Source organism: Aulonocara sp. 'chitande type north' Nkhata Bay, linkage group LG20 (genome assembly GCF_057382095.1).
Source record: "Aulonocara sp. 'chitande type north' Nkhata Bay isolate Kocher_YH1m ecotype deep benthic linkage group LG20, A_spYH_male_GT1.1, whole genome shotgun sequence".
NCBI lineage: Eukaryota > Metazoa > Chordata > Actinopteri > Cichliformes > Cichlidae > Aulonocara > Aulonocara sp. 'chitande type north' Nkhata Bay.
Window position 1 is genome coordinate 1,202,938 of NC_141363.1, and position 16,562 is coordinate 1,219,499.

A 16,562-nucleotide genomic window follows, 5' to 3' on the forward strand; every position below is an offset into this window, starting at 1 on the left:
TACAACAGCACCCCCTGCTGGCAAAATTCAGACCATTCAACTGTCATGAGTGAATATTGCAATTGTTTAGCAACGATCTATTTTTGTCCTGACGTTTGGCTTGTCATAAGAAGTTAACTTTATCATTTTCATCTCAGAAAAACATTTATATGAAATGTTTTACCAACATATATAATTGGGATAGCTCAGTAGGTAGAGTGGTTGCCCCATGATCGGAAGGTCGGGGGTTCAAATCCACTGAACGGCTGCCCTGAGGTGCCCCTGAGCGAGGTACCGTCCCTGCACACTGCTCCCTGGGTGTCCAGTGGCTGCCCACTGCTTCACTGAGTGAATGGGTTAAATGCAGAGAGAAATTTCCCCTCAGGGACAATAAAGTATACATTAAAATATTTATTTTTCCAAAGCAAGTTCAATGCAAACTTTTCACACACACAATGAAACACCAAATACTTAACCTACGGATAGAAAAAGCTGCTTTCCACCACTGAAAAAAATAACAATTTGTAAAAATCCCAATCTGAGCTACGCTGAAGATTTCAAGGTATTACTACGTAAGCTGAAACTTTCAGATACCCTACCAAAAATGGGAGATAATAACCTGACATTTTGACTTATTGATGGCAATTTTTTTCTAGTGGTGGAAACAATCTTGAATATTAACCAGCATTCAAAACAAAAACAGTTATTTATCCTCTCTTATGTTATTAAACTTGTATTGGACTGTAGTCATTTCCAACCCATAGCTGCAAGACCTGTAAAGTTTATGAAAATAACTCTGTTATGTGATTATATTGAACGAAGCAGATAATTTTAAGTTTTGCTGGCTGGATAATTCTGTGATTAATTTCACAGTTTTCCTCACTCTTAATATTAGTGTTTACCCAGATCACAGTTATACACACATTGATTCAGAGAAAAAATAATAATAATAATCTCACAGTAAACAACACAACTGTGTTTTTTCAGACTGTACATGCATTTTTTCCTCCCCTGAAAGCTCAAACCACGAGATAAATATATTACAACCTCCTATTTTATTCGGTAAGAGCCGTGCTGCTACACATGATCCACGGTTTTATTCTATCTCACTGGTGCACCAGTCGGGGGAGGCTGTGGAGACGTCCGATCAGGGGAAACCTCAAAATGGTCTTCAGAGAACTCTTGTGTAGGACTGGAGTCCGGGAAGTCGCCATCGTGAGGTGGAGTGTGCTCCAGGGCGCCGGAAGCCTCGACCTGCTGTTTCTTGATATCTTGAGGGAGTTTCAGAAACCTGAATGGAGGCGACGAACAGGCAGGAAGGATGAGTTTGAATGTTATTTAAGAGGAAAATAGAAAGCGGATGACAAAGAAAGGAGCAGAGACGAGACCTGAAAAGGAGTTTTTGTCCTCTTTCTTTTTTGATAATGTTCAGTTTGTAGTAATGCCGTAAAGCCCGAGACATTTTCTCATACGTCATATTTTCTCGGTTCTGTAAAAAGAGATCATGCATCATTAGTCATGCAAGTCATGCACTACATTATTCACTTTTCCCCAATGTTCCCTGCTTTTTTCTGCTTTGTTTTATTCTCCACCTGTGTAGCCGTTTTTCCTGATGGATGAAGCACAGAGAACTGGGAACTCACCTTGTGGTTTCCCCAGAGCCGTGCCAATCCATTGGGGTCCACCACCCTGAAAACCAAGCTGTCCGGATCTTCCCATCGAATGTATTCTTGGTAACGGTCATCACAAAGCAACTGATACACATAGTCCCACAGCAGCCTGCACTCTGGCCATGATTAGAAGAGTAATAACACACGTGTTGGCAGAACTTACACTACTGTCACAAATATACGTATTTAAAGTTCAATTCAGTACCATTTAGTATATTTTCACTCTCAGTGCCACGTTCCAATAAACACGTATAAAAATGGCGTAGTCACAAGTGTACATGCACTAATCATGTGGATGAATGCCACGGTCATTTACATCTTTTAATGATTTATTCGACCTGTTCTTGTACAGCAGACATCTTTAACGACTTTAGAAAACAAGAACTAGGTACACAAGTTTATATTTATTTTAGGTTCTCTCTAATCCACACAGGGTCAACAGTATATATACACAGGCTCACTAACATATAGTTGAATGTCCCACAGCAAGATGCATTTAGTAGCCATCAACAAGCCACTTACCATTCATCTTGGCAGAAATGGTCAAATTCATGTAAATTGGTTGGTTTCCTGGTTTTGAGAGTAGTCGCACTGTTCGAATAACTTGTACTTACACACACTTGCTGATAATATTGGAATCTGGAGTTGTTTAGAAATTTCAAGAGACCTTCTGAAGTTCTATCTGTGTTCTTTCTTTTTTATTATTTTGGTAAAGAGAAACGACCAATTGTAGTTAAACAACACTGCAGGACTTTCATCACCACTTATTAAGAGATTTAAGTGAATGTATGTATACTTTTCTCCCTGTGTGGATCAGAGAAAGTCATTAAAGATGTATGTTGTACAATCATTCCACCCGGACAAAGAACAGTTCAAAGAAAATCATTAAAAGCCTCAAATTGCCACGACATTCGCGCTCATGACGAGGAAACTTCTCACCACAAGTGTACCTGTAAGCCTGACATTAACATATCATTTTGAGCCGTCATTTAGACATAACAAAAGAATAAAATAGCCAACTATTGAATATTTAAAGCGCAGGTCCACTTTTGGGTTATTGCTTCAGGATGTTGTGTCTGTTTTGCTCTTTACCTCACAAACAAATCCAACGTGTTGGACTTAAAATAGTTTCTAGGAAACTGAGTGTGTTCATGTTATTGGTGCATTTGCTGATTGTATATAAAATGCTGTTTATGATATATGAGATTTTTTTTCTTCACTTTTTAAAGAGACACGGTTTTAACAATTCTGTGTGTTTTCTGTGATTAAATACATGAAGAGCACAATAGTCAACAAATTATTGTAACAATACCTGGGATGCGACCGTTTGCCTTGTGCAGCGGACTCCTTGGCTTATGTCGACTGGAGAGGTTCAGAGGCTCCGGGGTGATGTTCTTCGTTTGGGGATTACACTCATCCTGATTGTGGTGCAATGTTGAGGTACCCGCTGATCCGTCTGAGAGACACAGACGGCAACAAAGAAATGAAGCCTCTGAAACAGTAGGAATTGCAGGACAATTTACTTCTGCTATGGCCATTTGTCATACTCACTCTTTTGTGTGAGTGGTGCAGACAAGGTGTAGCAGATGGGGCGATCTGTAAGGGCTGACACTGATTTTGGCTGGCTGCTTACAGTGGCCCCGACAGCAGCCAACACTGTGGTGGTGAAAGCGGGTAAAACTGTGAGTCAGAAATATGAGGAAATGTGAAACGCTAAAGTGAAAGTAAAAGTGACTTTACAGCCACATGAACATTTTATAATATCAGGCTTAGCACAAGCTAATGTTTAACACAGAGACTGTTTTACTTCTAGCAGACAGAGCGCAGAACAAAGTCATTCTTCTGAACTTGAGAGTTAAAGGATCCTTTTTCCAGGAAACTGAAGACCATTGGCCAACACATTCTTTTTCTGGGAAAGATTATACAGTTGTTTTGCTTGACAAACGTTTGTGGGTGTGTGTCTTTGTGTAGTGTACGCATACACCATTTATGGTTCTGGTACTTCAGCATTTCCATTTCTTCATCATTATAAATTATGTGATAACTGCTTAACGCATCATGTAATTAGGTGAGCAAATAAAATCCGTTTTTGCAGAGAAGTCAATCAAAGTACCCAATCACAAAATAATGAGGGTTTATTTCATCTTTGCCAGCGAATCACTATTCCTCACATGTGAAGAAAAAGCACAGAGCAAAGGAAAACATTTCAGTTAGGGGTGAGCAAACATTGATTAGCGTCAGTCTTTAAATTTGGGGGATAAGAAGTCAATGGATGTCCTCACATGTAGAGTAAAACAAAAGTGGGAAAGAGAAAGGATTCCCACGTGATATGTTTGCACATGTGGTAGATCAGGAAGTATTCACACCCACGATCCAACCAGAATAAACGAGTTCTTATGTGGATACAAATGTTCCTGAAGACTAGAGATCCTCCTAAAACTTTACAAGAGGCAGAGCCTCTGATGAGAACCAAACCAAAGGTGCTTTTATCTATTATTCTGTACACAGACCAACAGGTAATGTTCAGTGTGTCCAATCATGGCCACATTCAAATCTAAACAAAAACATTTCTCTCTCCCTGTGTGTCTTTGTTGAATTACTGTACACAACACACTGCTACGTTTCTTGTCATTTCTTTAAATTTTACTCTATTTTTTCTTTTTTTACATTCTATTGCTGATCTAATGCATTTTCTTTTTTGCCCCATGTAAAGCACTCTGAGTCTACAACTTGTGTACAAATACATCTGTCTGCCTTTACACTGAACTGTAGTATAGCAGTATATATATTTATAAATGTACTCCTTAATTTTACTCACCCGGGGTGCCACTGACTTTGGGAGACTGTGGCTCTTGGACTGTGTGAGCGATTACCTGGCAGCTGACTGGACCCTGAAGGTGTCCAGCTGCCACGGGAGGAGTTGTGTTAGGCGGGTCACATACCACACTCCTCCTCTGCTGCTTCACACACTGAAGGATCTCATACAGAACATCACCTGCAGAAAAATGAGGGATTTCATATGAAAATGCAGCCACGGAAACAGGTGACTTCAATCTACTAACTCATGTCCACCTGAGCTGGGGCAGCGGCGTCTGAAGTCCTCCTTAGTGAGGAGACACAAGGCTCTGCCGTTCATCTCAAATCGGCCCTTCTCCGGCCGGCGCAGCGAGTACTCCTTTTGAGCCCAGTGGAGCCACAGGGAAACATCATCTTTATCCCACAGGGACGGGTTAATTCCTGGAAACAATAAATGCATCATTTCAAATCTAATGTGCTTGCAGAAGGTGCTGCATATGTGTATCTGCAGTCATATCTGCAATTAATATTAACAGATAAGTAGAACAGAGAGGATAATTTAACTCACTCAGCCTTCCAGGCAGATGCCACAAGTCTTCTTGAGTGGGAGGACTAACCAAAGGATCTTGGGTAGGTGGGGAGTGATGTACAGTGGGATAAATGTTGACTTGCTTTTCACGTACAATCGATGGAGGACTGTTTTCTTGCTACAAAACATCGATACAAATGGCTATAGTCACAGTACTCAGCAGTTTTGGAGCAGCAATGCTGAGCGACAGAGAGCATAAACAACAGCTGCTGGTCACCGTCCAACGACTAAGGCACGAAAGCTCAAACAAAAACTGAGTCGGATTCCAGGTTTGTGGTTTTAGACCACAGGCTTTGAAAGATTTGCCCCCGAAAGACTAACTTACCTTGATCAAAGGTGACGGGGAAACGCTCTCCATGGAGACGTCCTTTAATCTGCTCGACTGCACAGAAAATAGAGGGATTTCCTCATGAGCAGAATGAAAACAAACTTCGGGTCACGTCTCAAAACTCACTTTTAAACGAACACACTCGAAGATTTTTTTAAACGCCACTATTTTCACAATCAACCCTTCCGGGAAATGAAAACGAAAGAAATATAATCCCTGCAGGGGGGTGTGTGCAAAATAGGATGATTGGAGGAAGCAACGACAGAGGACATTTCCAAAACCTTTGACTGCACTTGTTTAGACACGCAGTAGTATATTTACAGAAGCGCTGCAGCAGACGCTCTCGTTCATAAATGAAATGCGGGTGGAGGGAGGGTGACACCTATTTTTGTTTTATTTTTTGAATAGTTTTTATTTCTCTTTCTTTCTCTTTCGCTATTACGCAATACATACATGAGCGGTAACCCGTGTGGCCAGAAAATACAAGAAAACTACAGGAAGTGGTCGATGATAAGAAGTGCCAGAGATACTTAAGAGGTGTAGGACACCCCGGAACGGAGCAGCGCGTGCGCCGATGAAGCACAAGCTCCTCCCACTACCAGGAAGACTAAACTGCGGCGTGGCTGAGAGCCGACGAGCGCTGACTGTAAACGAAAGTAGGTAAGCGCTTTATCCCGGCAACTGGCACCGAGAGTCAGAGGGGCAGCCATGTTGTCCTTACCCGTGTGAACTGCGTGCTGCGTGAGGGCACCGTGTCAGCTGTTTGGATTCTCCTGAACGGAGAAAAATGATGGCCCGATACTCTGAGTCTGTAAATCTACAAGTTTCAATCAAGTGCTCAACTTTAATTGGTTATTCAGTAATAACAATGTTAATAAACTTCTACTTGGCTTTGAAACAAATCAGCGGATTAAACATTAACTGCGCAACAAATAATGATAAGCAAAGTCCAGCCACACTGTGAGGGCGAACCATGTATAACATGTTATACACCGTGTCCTCACGTTGAACCTGAAACCTGAAAGCAGAAAGTTTTAGCCAAATATTTCATGTTTTTTTCAGTCATGTGGGCTGAACCACTGGGGAAACAGCTGGGCCGTCCCACGCGATCACTTGCAGGGTGGTTGGTGAGCAAGTGGCTCACAGCTTACAATCAGGTCCTGGAGGAGAGTGCTGTGCAGCTGTGTGCCATCCAACCTGGGGACACTGTGCTGGAGCTGGGCCATGGCCCCGGTCTGGGTCTACAGTCTGCAGCCAAACTGCTCACGGGCCCCACAGGCCACCTTATAGGGGTGGATTACTCAGAGTACATGCACCAGGTGAGGTAGAAAGAGTGGAATAAACAAGTCAAATTCAAGTTTATTTAATACATGTGGGTTGTTACTGTTACGAAGAGTGTCTTTGAAAAAGAGTAAAAGCACACAGCTTTGTTGTGGCCTCTTCAGCCTTGCTAAAGCAGACACATTGCAAGCCTTTAAAAAGAAAATGCACTATTTCGGAGAAAATACGCACACTGGCCACTTATTTCGTTACTTCACCGGCTTCAGAGCTGCCTGAGTTATCTGTGTCATAGATTCAACAAGGTGCTGAAAACATTTCTTTGATTTTGGTCCATATTGACATGAGGGAAAAATCACATTGTTGCTGCAGATTTGGCTGCTGGACACCCATGAAGTGATACCACCATATCTCAGAGGTATCCTCTTAAATTGAGATGATGTGGAGGCCATTTAAAGTCAGAATGAAACACTTGATGTTTAAAATCTAATTTAAAATCTCCCCAAAACTAACATAGATGTAACACTGTCTGTGTAGCTGGATTTAAGAAATAAGAGCTTAAAGTTTTTAAAACACGTTTAGCGCCATCTTGTGTCAGTGGAGAATGTGACATCACTAATGTGCTGATGTCTCCACTGATGCTGTGAGTTTATGCCAGCTAATTATTAACAGAACCAATAACTCATAATGAGACTAAAATCAGTTTAAGGGGTCACCTTTGTGCTGCCCGTGGCTGCAACAATGAGTTTTACGTTAAAACCAAGGATTCTGAACCTAAATGCCACAGCAGAAATCATGAACCATCAGACCATGCAGAGTTTTCCAATCTTCTGTCAAGCCCATGCAAATTAGCGTCTACTAGTGAACAATGTCCTGTTCTGAACTGATCGCACCTGGTGTGGTCTGGCCCAGCTTCTTTAAGGTTTGATGTGTTGTGCGTTCTTCTGCATACCTTTGTTGTATATTAAATAAATAAATAAAAATCAAGCACTGCTGAGCAGGCAGCTAAGACCTAAGAAAAGCATAGCTGCTAATCAGGGACAATATTGTAATTCTTCTGTGTCTGACAGATGGCAAAGAAACAAATGATGGAACTTATAGCGAGTAAAAAAGTGACGCTCCACCACTGTGACGTAGCAGCAATGCCTCTCAGAGACAGCACTGTGGACAGAGTCTTTCACTGTAACTGCTACTACTTCTGGCCTGATCTTAGAAAAGGAGCCGCAGAAATACACCGGGTGATGAAGCCAGGTAATGCCATGACGGTCAGGCAAACTTTATTTACAGATTTAGTTCCAAAACTTGTCTTTAAATAATGATTCTCAAATTGAATTTCCCCATCTTTTTAACCCACCCAGGAGCCCTGATGGTCACAACTCTGAGGCTTTCTCGTGTGGCTACGATAGCAGCGAAGGGGGTGATGCCAGGGGAAAACTGGCGCCCAGAGGCCTACATGGCAGCTCTGAGAGACTCCGGCTTCACTGATGTCAGAATGGAGGACAAGCAGGACAGAAACATTACTTTTCAGGCTATCTTTGCCACTGCCTTCAAATAAGATACTTATGCAATTATGAAGTTTAGTGTGATTACATCAGTCATTAATGGTCTTCCTTTTGAAGATGGATAAACTTGAACTTATCATAATGATAAACATATACAGATGAGAAGTTTTATATCATTTTCTGTCATTCCCTACGTGCAATGTTCTTACATCAGTACCAGTATACAGTATGGTGATTTTAAAGCTTCAAAACAGCATTACTGTGAAAAGTGGAAATAAAACATAATGAAGAACTCTATGGAGGAAACCCAACTGTATGAATGTGTAATCATGCAATAAATGGAAAACAGGAATAAAAGAATTAGAAAGAATAAAACACACAAGATGATACCAAAGTCTTATAGTGCTTCTGCTGTCAAAATAAAACAAAACTCATGGTGTCAGCTCCACCAAGAAATGATATATTTGGTAGCGTTGGGGTGTGTGTCATTTTGTCCTTAAACTCAAAAGCTCAAAAGCTTTTGAATGAATTCTGATCAAACTTTGCAAAGTGGGGACGTGTTAACAATCCATTAATAATTACTTTACATCCATCAACTTAATAATTGATGGATGTAAAGTCCACAAAAAGCATCTTAAAAGATTTTAAAATGTCATATCATAACTGACCTCTGTCCTTCAGGGTCAACAGATGGATCTGAAGGTCCAAGTGATAATGTGATATCAAGTTACTTATTACAGTTATGTTTCGTACTGTCACATAGACATACAGGCATTTAATTATACATGGGGATTATAAATATCGCGTTACTTTGGGCCTCTGTCTTCTTCTTCGAGATTAAATAAGGTCAAACTTTAATAAAAAATAAAGTCTACTGCACTTTTGCACTGGCAACATTTGGGAAATGATACTGTAATATGGGGTCAGTATCACATTATAGTTTGCTTCCAAATATAATTTCATATTTGACCTCTGATCTCGCTTTTACATTTCACCTGTGTCTTCTTTTCATTCAAGTTTACCCAAAATGCCTATATCTTTAAAGAAAGTGTTGTCAAGAAAAAGATGATGAACTGCTTTGTTAGTTAGATATACGGTAGTGTAAATTGTAGTGCAATATTAGATCACATGCTCAGGTCTTTTAAACCCTTTTTTTTTTACAAGTCAGTACCTATTATCCATTACCTACTCCTAGACAATATTTGTGTAACCAAAGTATACATTTGTCATGCCACCCTTATTTGAAACCTCTTAAATTACATTTGAAAAGAACAAAGAAAACTAAATTCATATATTGAAAATACACAAATATTACCTTATAAGTAAATACCGACTAGAGACCAGAGAGTCACCAGGAGACGCTTCTTGTTCCTTTTTGTAAGGCTATAAATGAAAAGTGATTTTAGTATCCTCTAAGAATCATATTTCACACATACACATGAATGGTTAGTTGCCCAGTGTTTCGAGCGGCAAGCAGAGAGGCTACTGGATTGCAGGATGATCACTGTAACACTGTTAAATTAAAAATAAAAATGATGCTGTGTTATTTGTGCGCAGAAGTAGCCTCCTGGTAGCTCACACTCGGGACCACACGGTGGCGGTAATTCATCTGAATAAATCCAACAGAAGAAGAAGAAGAAGAAGAGCGGCGCGCGGGCGGTGCATACGTAAGGAGAGGGAAATCCAAAACAGAGTCGATGACGCTGCTTCGCCGAGAGCTGTGAAACTGACATTTCGATTAAGATAGACAGTGATTATCAAGTGCACAGCTGATAAAAAGTAAGTAAACGAGAGGTGCTCTCCACCTGACAAGTTGTTATTAGACTTTTTGCACTAAGAAGGTGTTTATTTCTCGGCCTTCACATTAGTAAGCAAAGGCGTTAGCTCAGCATCACAAGAAGGCAGCTAACATCACAAACAAACCACTGTCTCATTGAGCAATTTGACAGTAAATGTTCTACGTTTAGGATTAAATTATTACAAGCGTGTGTGGAGACTGACCCACGAACTTTAAGTGTAACGCTAATTAGCCAGCTGCCTGTTTTTCAGAATGCAGAGGGCTTCTCGTTTGAAACGTGAACTTCAAATGCTAAGCACCGAGCCCCCCCCTGGGATAACATGCTGGCAGACCGAAGATCAGATAGACGACCTCCGGGCACGTATGTCCTACTGTGTCACTTAAACGACTAAAGCTATACTTGCCAGACACTTTCTTATGTGCGTTGCTAGTACCAGGTTGGACCTCTGTGTTGCCTTCACAACTATCGTAATTTTTAACTGCGGCGGTGCCCAGTGTGGTCTCTGCTCCTGCGGCCCGTCTGCTTCTAAATTTGATGCGTTATGCGTTCATCGAGGCTCTTTTGGATTGTTTCCTTCCTATCAGCTCAAACCAGCGTAGCCATTTTCCTCTGACCTCTGAAATCAGTGGGGCATTTTGACCCAGATCTGCTGCTCACTGAACATTTTTCATTTTGGACATTTCTCTGTGCATTCTAGAGATGCTTATGTGGAAAATCTCAGTAGATCAGCAGGTCCTGAAAGAGTCTCACCACCATATCTGGCACTAACAAAATCACGTTACTAGCAAAGTCACTTAAATCGGCTTTCCTTCCGATTCTGATGCTCAGTTTGAACTTCAGCAGGTTGCAATGATCATGTCTATATGCCATAATGCACTGAGTTGATGCCTTGTGATTAGCTGATTGTCAGACAGTTGAACAGGTGTACCTAACAAATTGCCAAGATACATTTACCTATACTATATACTCAGAATATTTCACCTGATTAAGATCACTCTGACATCCATTTTTGCAGTGGATCCTGTCATTAAAATATATCAAATACATGACCATATCTTTAACCCCTGTTATGTTCCAGAGATACTGGGTGGATCAGGAACTCCTTATGATGGTGGAGTCTTCTCCTTGGAGGTCAAGATTCCAGAGAGGTACTTCTTCTTTGAGCTTTAACGTCGATGGGTTTCTCTCTACTAGTTACATGTTCTCACTCCACTCTAGCAGGACTGACATGCTTTTTTTTTTCTCTTAGGTACCCGTTTGAGCCTCCCAAAATACGATTCTTGACTCCAATCTACCATCCAAACATTGACAATTCAGGACGGATCTGCCATGATGCTCTTAAACTGCCACCAAAGGTTATAAGAGATTTCCAGTACATAATAAACTCTTTATTTCAACACCATTACATGGTGGACACAAGGATATATGTTGCATTTTATGCATTTCAGATGTAGTGTTGTCTTTATATTTATTTCTTTTCTTTTTTTTCAGGGTGCCTGGAAGCCATCTCTAAACATCTCCACAGTCCTCACTTCCATACAGCTACTCATGGCGGAGCCAAATCCAGACGACCCCCTGATGGCTGATATAGTGAGTCACACATAGTGTGTTGTCCATCCTGTACGTCCAGCTATCTATCATGCACAGTCTGTCTGTGGTGGTTTATTTTATTTTTAGAAAATTGTGAGTTACCTATATTATCATGTAACAGTAGCTCTTTATTAAAAAAAAAAAAAAAAACAGTTTTAAAGACATTGTCTTGACTAAAATACATAGTTCCGTTTTTAATTGATTCAAATTCATCCCTGGAAATAAAAGGTATCCTAAGTCAGCGGTCCCCAACCCCCGGGCCTCGGACCGGTACCGGTCCGTGAGTCGTTTGGTGCCGGGCCGTGAGAGTAGAGGCTCAGGTGTGAAATGTTTGGTTTTTATCGGTGTTCAGCGTTATTTTGTTATCGTTTTTATCATTAACTCGGTTTTCCTGGGTCTTTTCACGTGTGTTATGAATAAATCTTCTTTTTTTCGGTACCAATACTAGTTTTCTTTTGTTGTATTTATCCACGACACCTTAAAGGCCGGTCCGTGAAAATATTGTCGGGCATAAACCGGTCCGTGGCGCAAAAAAGGTTGAGGACCGCTGTGCTAAGTAATTAAAGACAAGTCCGGGAGTGTGGTAAATGCCAAAATGACTTGTTTAGATGCAAGTCAAAAACCCCTTTAAGCTAAAACCTGTTGGGTTAGAGAGCAGCTGTGTTCAGCTGTAGCACAGTGAATGATTCGATAATCCAACTTTATACTTTTATCTATTTTTCCCGTAATTTAGTCATCGGAATTCAAATACAACAAACACCTGTTTATGGAGAAGGCCAGGAAGTGGACACAAGAACATGCCGTCCAGAAGAATTCTGTGAGTTACTAAGGACTTATATAATATAATATAATTATAATTATTAATCATTTAATGTAATTACACTCTGACTGCTGCTCTATTCTTAGTCACATGATTCCTGTCACTTGCTCCACAACAATGTTAATGTATTAGTTGTGTGCACTGTTTTATTTGACCCACATGGTTGTGCTGTGCTCCTGCAATAGAACATTATAGGCCGAGTAAATAGAACTTGTTTATTTGCAGTCGCATTAAAGTGAAAATAACCTCCTTGTAATTGCACTGATTTTTTTTTGCATTCTGTGATTGGGGGTTGAGGGTGTTGCATACTCGACCTCTGGACAAACCTCAATTGTAAGGTGACTGCACAGATTGCCTAGAGGAAAGCAACTTGTCCAAACAATTCAGATTGACTGTAATCACTCCCAGAAAGATTGTCAAGGTTTTGCAAATATTTGCTCTCTAATCTATAAACACAGAGAGATTGCTAGCATGTGACAGCTGATTTAAGTTAGTTAGTCAGTCAGAGCAACTGAGCTGGCAATTGTTACTGTATAAAAGCAAAGTTGTCAAGCACGTATGGCACTTTGCAGTTAGATTGCTGTCCTGCAGCAATCATGTCACTTTGTGGAGGAACTTCTGAATTTATGGAAACAGGTGGCAAGAGATGTGGAATTTTGCTACTAATCTTACTACTTAATCATGACAAACATTTTGCGTGTTATTACCAGCTTGCCCTCATTCAGCTGCAAAATGGAAGGTGATCAGTTTCATCCCTTTTTTACGGCTTTGAGGATGGCGGCAAAACGTTGCTTCAGAGACTGCTTCTTCGAAGCGTTCAAATTGGAGGCAATGAGACTGCAAGGTCATTGCACATGGTTGCAACAATTTTGATCATGCTACAGTGTCCAGCCACTGTTTTCCCTACTGTAACTATAGTGTAATCTCGCCATAAGAACAGTTTCTTCCCCTCTGCTGTTGGACACATGAACAATAACCGTATGACTGTTCCCACCACTAACACATGACCCTACGCTGTGTTCACTGCATCATTCCATGTTTGGCACTGATCACCACCTGCACTCATGTATATATCATGTATATATCTATCTATCTACTTAGCACTTTTAATTCTTATTCTCATTTTTATTTTCATGTCTATTTAAGCTTAATTTATAACAGTATGTTTGCACTGAAGCACCGCAGCAATTTCCTAATGTTGTAAACCCGCTCAACATTTGGCAATAAAACCCTTTCTGATTCTGATTACTAATGGAGTGCATCATGTACATCTGCACTGCTCAGAAAAACTAAAGGAACACGAGCTGCCCAACCTCTGGTGGGATCCAAATATTACTCATGCTAGCAGTAGTGACACTGACCCCAGCCAAATGTAAAAATGGTGGAAAAAACTGAGACAACATGTCATGAGGGTGCACTACATTTTCACCTGTAGTGCACCTGTATATAATTTCATTAACAACCCCCTCTGCTACTTACCCCAGCAGTTTAACTGACTCGATGATTTTCTGGTTTAGGAGGAGTAGGGTGTTTTGTTTTTTAATGCATTTTTTCTCCCCAGGGTGTTGTGGATGGCAACAAAGAAAATACTCCTGATCAGAAAGCATCAACCCGAAAAAGAGAAGCGCACAGTGTGCAGCAGGAAGCAGAAGATCCAGCAAAGAGAACCTGTGTGTAGTTTCCACCTCACCTGAGAAAACTGACACCTTGTTAGAACTGTGGTATTAATTTTATACACAGATGTAAGACTTGTCTTCCTGTTTTTAAATGTATGTGGATGGCTGTATGTATAATGTGCGTGCTTGTGTTGTGATATTAAAGTTTCATTTTATTAATGTATTTCAGAGTGCCTGGACTTCTTGTGTAGTTTGGAGGTGTCTCCGATCTGTAACATAAGTGCATACTTGAGTGTGTATAGTATGAAGATGATGATTTTATTCAAAAATATGCTTAACCAGTTGTATACAAAGTATGTACATCCTAAATAGTACATTTGTTTTTACAAGCTAAGGATTTATTTCTTATAATATAAAATTATATAATTGCTGTTTATAAAAAGGGGAGACAAACATCATAAGGCTGTAGTGAGTCAAAACCATGCTAGTTCAGAGGTAGTTATATTGTATGTACATAATGCTAGCCTACTCTAAAGTCTGTAAGAAAAATACCTACATCCCATTCAGTCTCTATGACTGCTTGCCTCCTGTTGGATAGAGTTGCTTTTCTTGAGATCAAACATGTAAACCATATGAAAATAGATGTGCGGCCCATTTCCTGTGGCGCTTTGCTGCCGTATAAAGAGTAGCATTTTTACAACAACCTTTGTATTATACAGTTGCATAGTACAATATGACAATGACATCTGTGGAAGAAAACTTAGCTTACACTGGCTGTCGTGTGAGTGATGAGGAGTCCCTTTTTTTTAAACAGACCTTAGCAATAGGATAGAATTTGTATTTAAACAAAAAAATGGCTCCACCTATAAAAGAACCAAACAACCTGCATCTTCTGAGTTGGATTTTTCATCAGTTTTCAGTATAAACAAAGATCTATTGGTGCTACCTAAATTCCCCACAGGCGAAATCGCTGATTTGTCCAATGCTTACATTTTCCATGTGGATTTGAACTGTTCCCCATGACTCAGTCCACTGAAATGTCTGAAATTGTCCTTTATATAAAAAGCAATGTCATTGTCCTATTCAATGTCCTTGAATAGTCTTTTCTGTGAAAGGACCTTGTAGTCCCGCTCTCCACTTTCAGAGGCTCTTTGTTTTCTCCTCAGCTTCTCTGCACTCTGTAGTCTCTGTAGTAACAGTTTCAGTGTTGAATGTTCTGAGGAGCTTGAAGACTGAACCCAGAGGCGGTCTTTCTGCAGAGGATGGTCCTTTCATATTCATATGGTGTCCTAGCTTTTCAGACAGCTAGCGTGGATGCTCATGGGTTGAGAGTGAGAGACATGGCAGTGTGATAGACATCTTGATCCAAACTTTCCAGAAATCACCAGTCGCTCACCCTCTCTCTCACTCTGCCACCCTTTCTCTATCTCTGGCAGTGGGAGGAGGTATTTGGCAAGGGATGAGAGGAACAGAGGATGTGGAGGAGCAGTGGGAAAATCTGATCGGATCCTGCCGGACTTGGAGAGAAGATCCTCCACTGTAAGTGGCATCAGTGAGTGACACCTGTGTTGAGGAATCGGAGCAGGAGCTCTTTTCTGTGTCCACGGAAACCAACGAGTCCAAGGTGTGGTCCCGACGGAGCTGTGTACGTGCTTTGGGGCGTGGCCAGAAAAACAGCTGAGAGTGGTCTCTCGTGAAAAGAAGGAAGAGGAGAGGGTTGAGGCAGGCTGGCAAGGGCTGGAGAAGCAGGAGGACTGATTTTAGTACTTCCTCCCCCAGAGAAAGGAGACCAAGAAGGGAACAAAGGGAGAGGAAAGCTACTGGTACATACAGGAGACCATTGGTGAATATTAGCCAGGCAACATGTTTGATCATAGCGCAGTCCCACAAGCCCTCACACTCTCCTCTGAGTAACTCCCAGTAGAGGCGGATGTGTGAACCTGTGACTATAAGCAAGCACAGGGTGTTCATCATAATGAGGGCCAAGGGAAAGCCCAGGGAGGACGGCAGTCGAGAGGATGGGGGTGGCAGGGGTGAGGGAAGGCAGAAAGGCGAGGACCCATACTCCCCGACTCCTGCCAGTGGGAGAGAAGCAAGCGTGATGGAGAGAACGAGGCAGAACAGTGCACAGGTGCGCACACTCACGAGGGATGGGGACTTCCCATAGGTGCGCGCACACGTCACGCTCACACCACACTGCACTGCTGCAAGAGTTAACAGCAACACGCTGGCCTCGGACGCAAACACCCAGACCCATCCTGTCGCCTGACAACCAGGACCCCCCTCCCACCGGGCTCCGTGGTGGCCAAATTCTCCCAGCGTGAGAGCATCCACAAGGGCCAGGGTGCACATGCACACACCAGTCAGTAGATTTGAAGCCCCCATGCAAGCCACGGTAAAGCGAAGTGGTGACAGGTAGCCTGATGAGCCAAAGAGAGACAGAAGCAGGATGGAGTTCCCCAGTAGAGACACCAGGGAGATGCACCACAGGCCAACACGAACTAGCCAGCTGCCCAACAGAGAGTCACAGGGACGGAAAGGACCTGCAACAGCACAAAACAGTAACTCATTAGCTACTTGCATCATACCCTACAA

General features: G+C 41.5%; 4 protein-coding genes across 7 annotated transcripts in view; 2 read left to right on the forward strand and 2 right to left on the reverse strand.

The window, feature by feature from the left end:
- Positions 1-409: 409 nt before the first annotated feature.
- etv7 (ETS variant transcription factor 7) lies at positions 410-6,040 on the reverse strand. Of its 3 annotated transcripts, XM_086278195.1 has the most exons (10): positions 5,489-6,040; positions 5,360-5,416; positions 5,014-5,152; positions 4,722-4,886; positions 4,468-4,644; positions 3,201-3,329; positions 2,962-3,105; positions 1,623-1,765; positions 1,368-1,468; positions 410-1,270 (listed from the first exon to the last, which is right to left on the reverse strand). In XM_086278195.1, exons 2-10 carry the CDS (start codon positions 5,390-5,392, stop codon positions 1,081-1,083), a joined length of 1,221 nt encoding a protein of 406 aa, XP_086134321.1. In that variant the 5' UTR covers positions 5,393-5,416; positions 5,489-6,040; the 3' UTR covers positions 410-1,080. The 3 variants fall into 3 exon arrangements, with proteins under 3 accessions (XP_086134321.1, XP_086134320.1, XP_086134322.1); XM_086278194.1 differs by having other exon boundaries at positions 5,360-6,038; XM_086278196.1 differs by having other exon boundaries at positions 3,201-3,305; positions 5,360-6,036.
- On the forward strand, positions 5,671-8,622 carry LOC147304739 (uncharacterized). 2 transcript variants are annotated; one of them, XM_086278198.1, is made up of 4 exons: positions 5,671-6,018; positions 6,425-6,681; positions 7,711-7,891; positions 7,999-8,622. In XM_086278198.1, exons 1-4 carry the CDS (start codon positions 5,937-5,939, stop codon positions 8,193-8,195), a joined length of 717 nt encoding a protein of 238 aa, XP_086134324.1. In that variant the 5' UTR covers positions 5,671-5,936; the 3' UTR covers positions 8,196-8,622. The 2 variants fall into 2 exon arrangements, with proteins under 2 accessions (XP_086134324.1, XP_086134325.1); XM_086278199.1 differs by having other exon boundaries at positions 5,676-6,022; positions 7,999-8,618.
- Positions 8,623-9,708: 1,086 nt separating this feature from the next.
- ube2t (ubiquitin-conjugating enzyme E2T (putative)) lies at positions 9,709-14,190 on the forward strand. Its single transcript, XM_086277163.1, has 7 exons — positions 9,709-9,921; positions 10,192-10,301; positions 11,020-11,089; positions 11,191-11,296; positions 11,433-11,531; positions 12,265-12,348; positions 13,913-14,190. The coding sequence occupies exons 2-7, from the start codon at positions 10,193-10,195 to the stop codon at positions 14,027-14,029; spliced, it is 585 nt and encodes a 194-aa protein (XP_086133289.1). The 5' UTR covers positions 9,709-9,921; position 10,192; the 3' UTR covers positions 14,030-14,190.
- A 96-nt stretch (positions 14,191-14,286) lies between these two features.
- The window catches only part of lgr6 (leucine-rich repeat containing G protein-coupled receptor 6), a 38,528-nt gene continuing 36,252 nt past the window's right edge, over positions 14,287-16,562 (reverse strand). Inside the window, exon 18 of the mRNA XM_086276660.1 lies at positions 14,287-16,510. Coding sequence (XP_086132786.1) covers positions 15,372-16,510 — 1,139 coding nt within the window. The 3' untranslated portion in view covers positions 14,287-15,371. The remainder of the gene's footprint in view (positions 16,511-16,562) is intronic.

Excerpts from the sequence above, each read along its gene's own strand:
- etv7 (XM_086278195.1), bottom strand. The coding sequence starts at position 5,392 with ATGGAGAGCGTTTCCCCGTCACCTTTGATCAAG. Across the intron at positions 3,330-4,467 it reads CAAAGTCAGTGGCACCCCGG|TTTTACCCGCTTTCACCACC; the intron begins GTGAGTAAAATT and ends TCTGACTCACAG. Across the intron at positions 1,766-2,961 it reads GGCAAACGGTCGCATCCCAG|AGTGCAGGCTGCTGTGGGAC; the intron begins GTATTGTTACAA and ends AATCATGGCCAG.
- LOC147304739 (XM_086278198.1), top strand. The coding sequence starts at position 5,937 with ATGAAGCACAAGCTCCTCCCACTACCAGGAAGACTAAACTGCGGCGTG. Across the intron at positions 6,682-7,710 it reads ACTCAGAGTACATGCACCAG|ATGGCAAAGAAACAAATGAT; the intron begins GTGAGGTAGAAA and ends TGTGTCTGACAG. Across the intron at positions 7,892-7,998 it reads ACACCGGGTGATGAAGCCAG|GAGCCCTGATGGTCACAACT; the intron begins GTAATGCCATGA and ends TAACCCACCCAG.
- ube2t (XM_086277163.1), top strand. The coding sequence starts at position 10,193 with ATGCAGAGGGCTTCTCGTTTGAAACGTGAACTTCAAATGCTAAGCACC. Across the intron at positions 11,532-12,264 it reads ACCCCCTGATGGCTGATATA|TCATCGGAATTCAAATACAA; the intron begins GTGAGTCACACA and ends CCCGTAATTTAG. Across the intron at positions 12,349-13,912 it reads ATGCCGTCCAGAAGAATTCT|GGTGTTGTGGATGGCAACAA; the intron begins GTGAGTTACTAA and ends TTTTCTCCCCAG.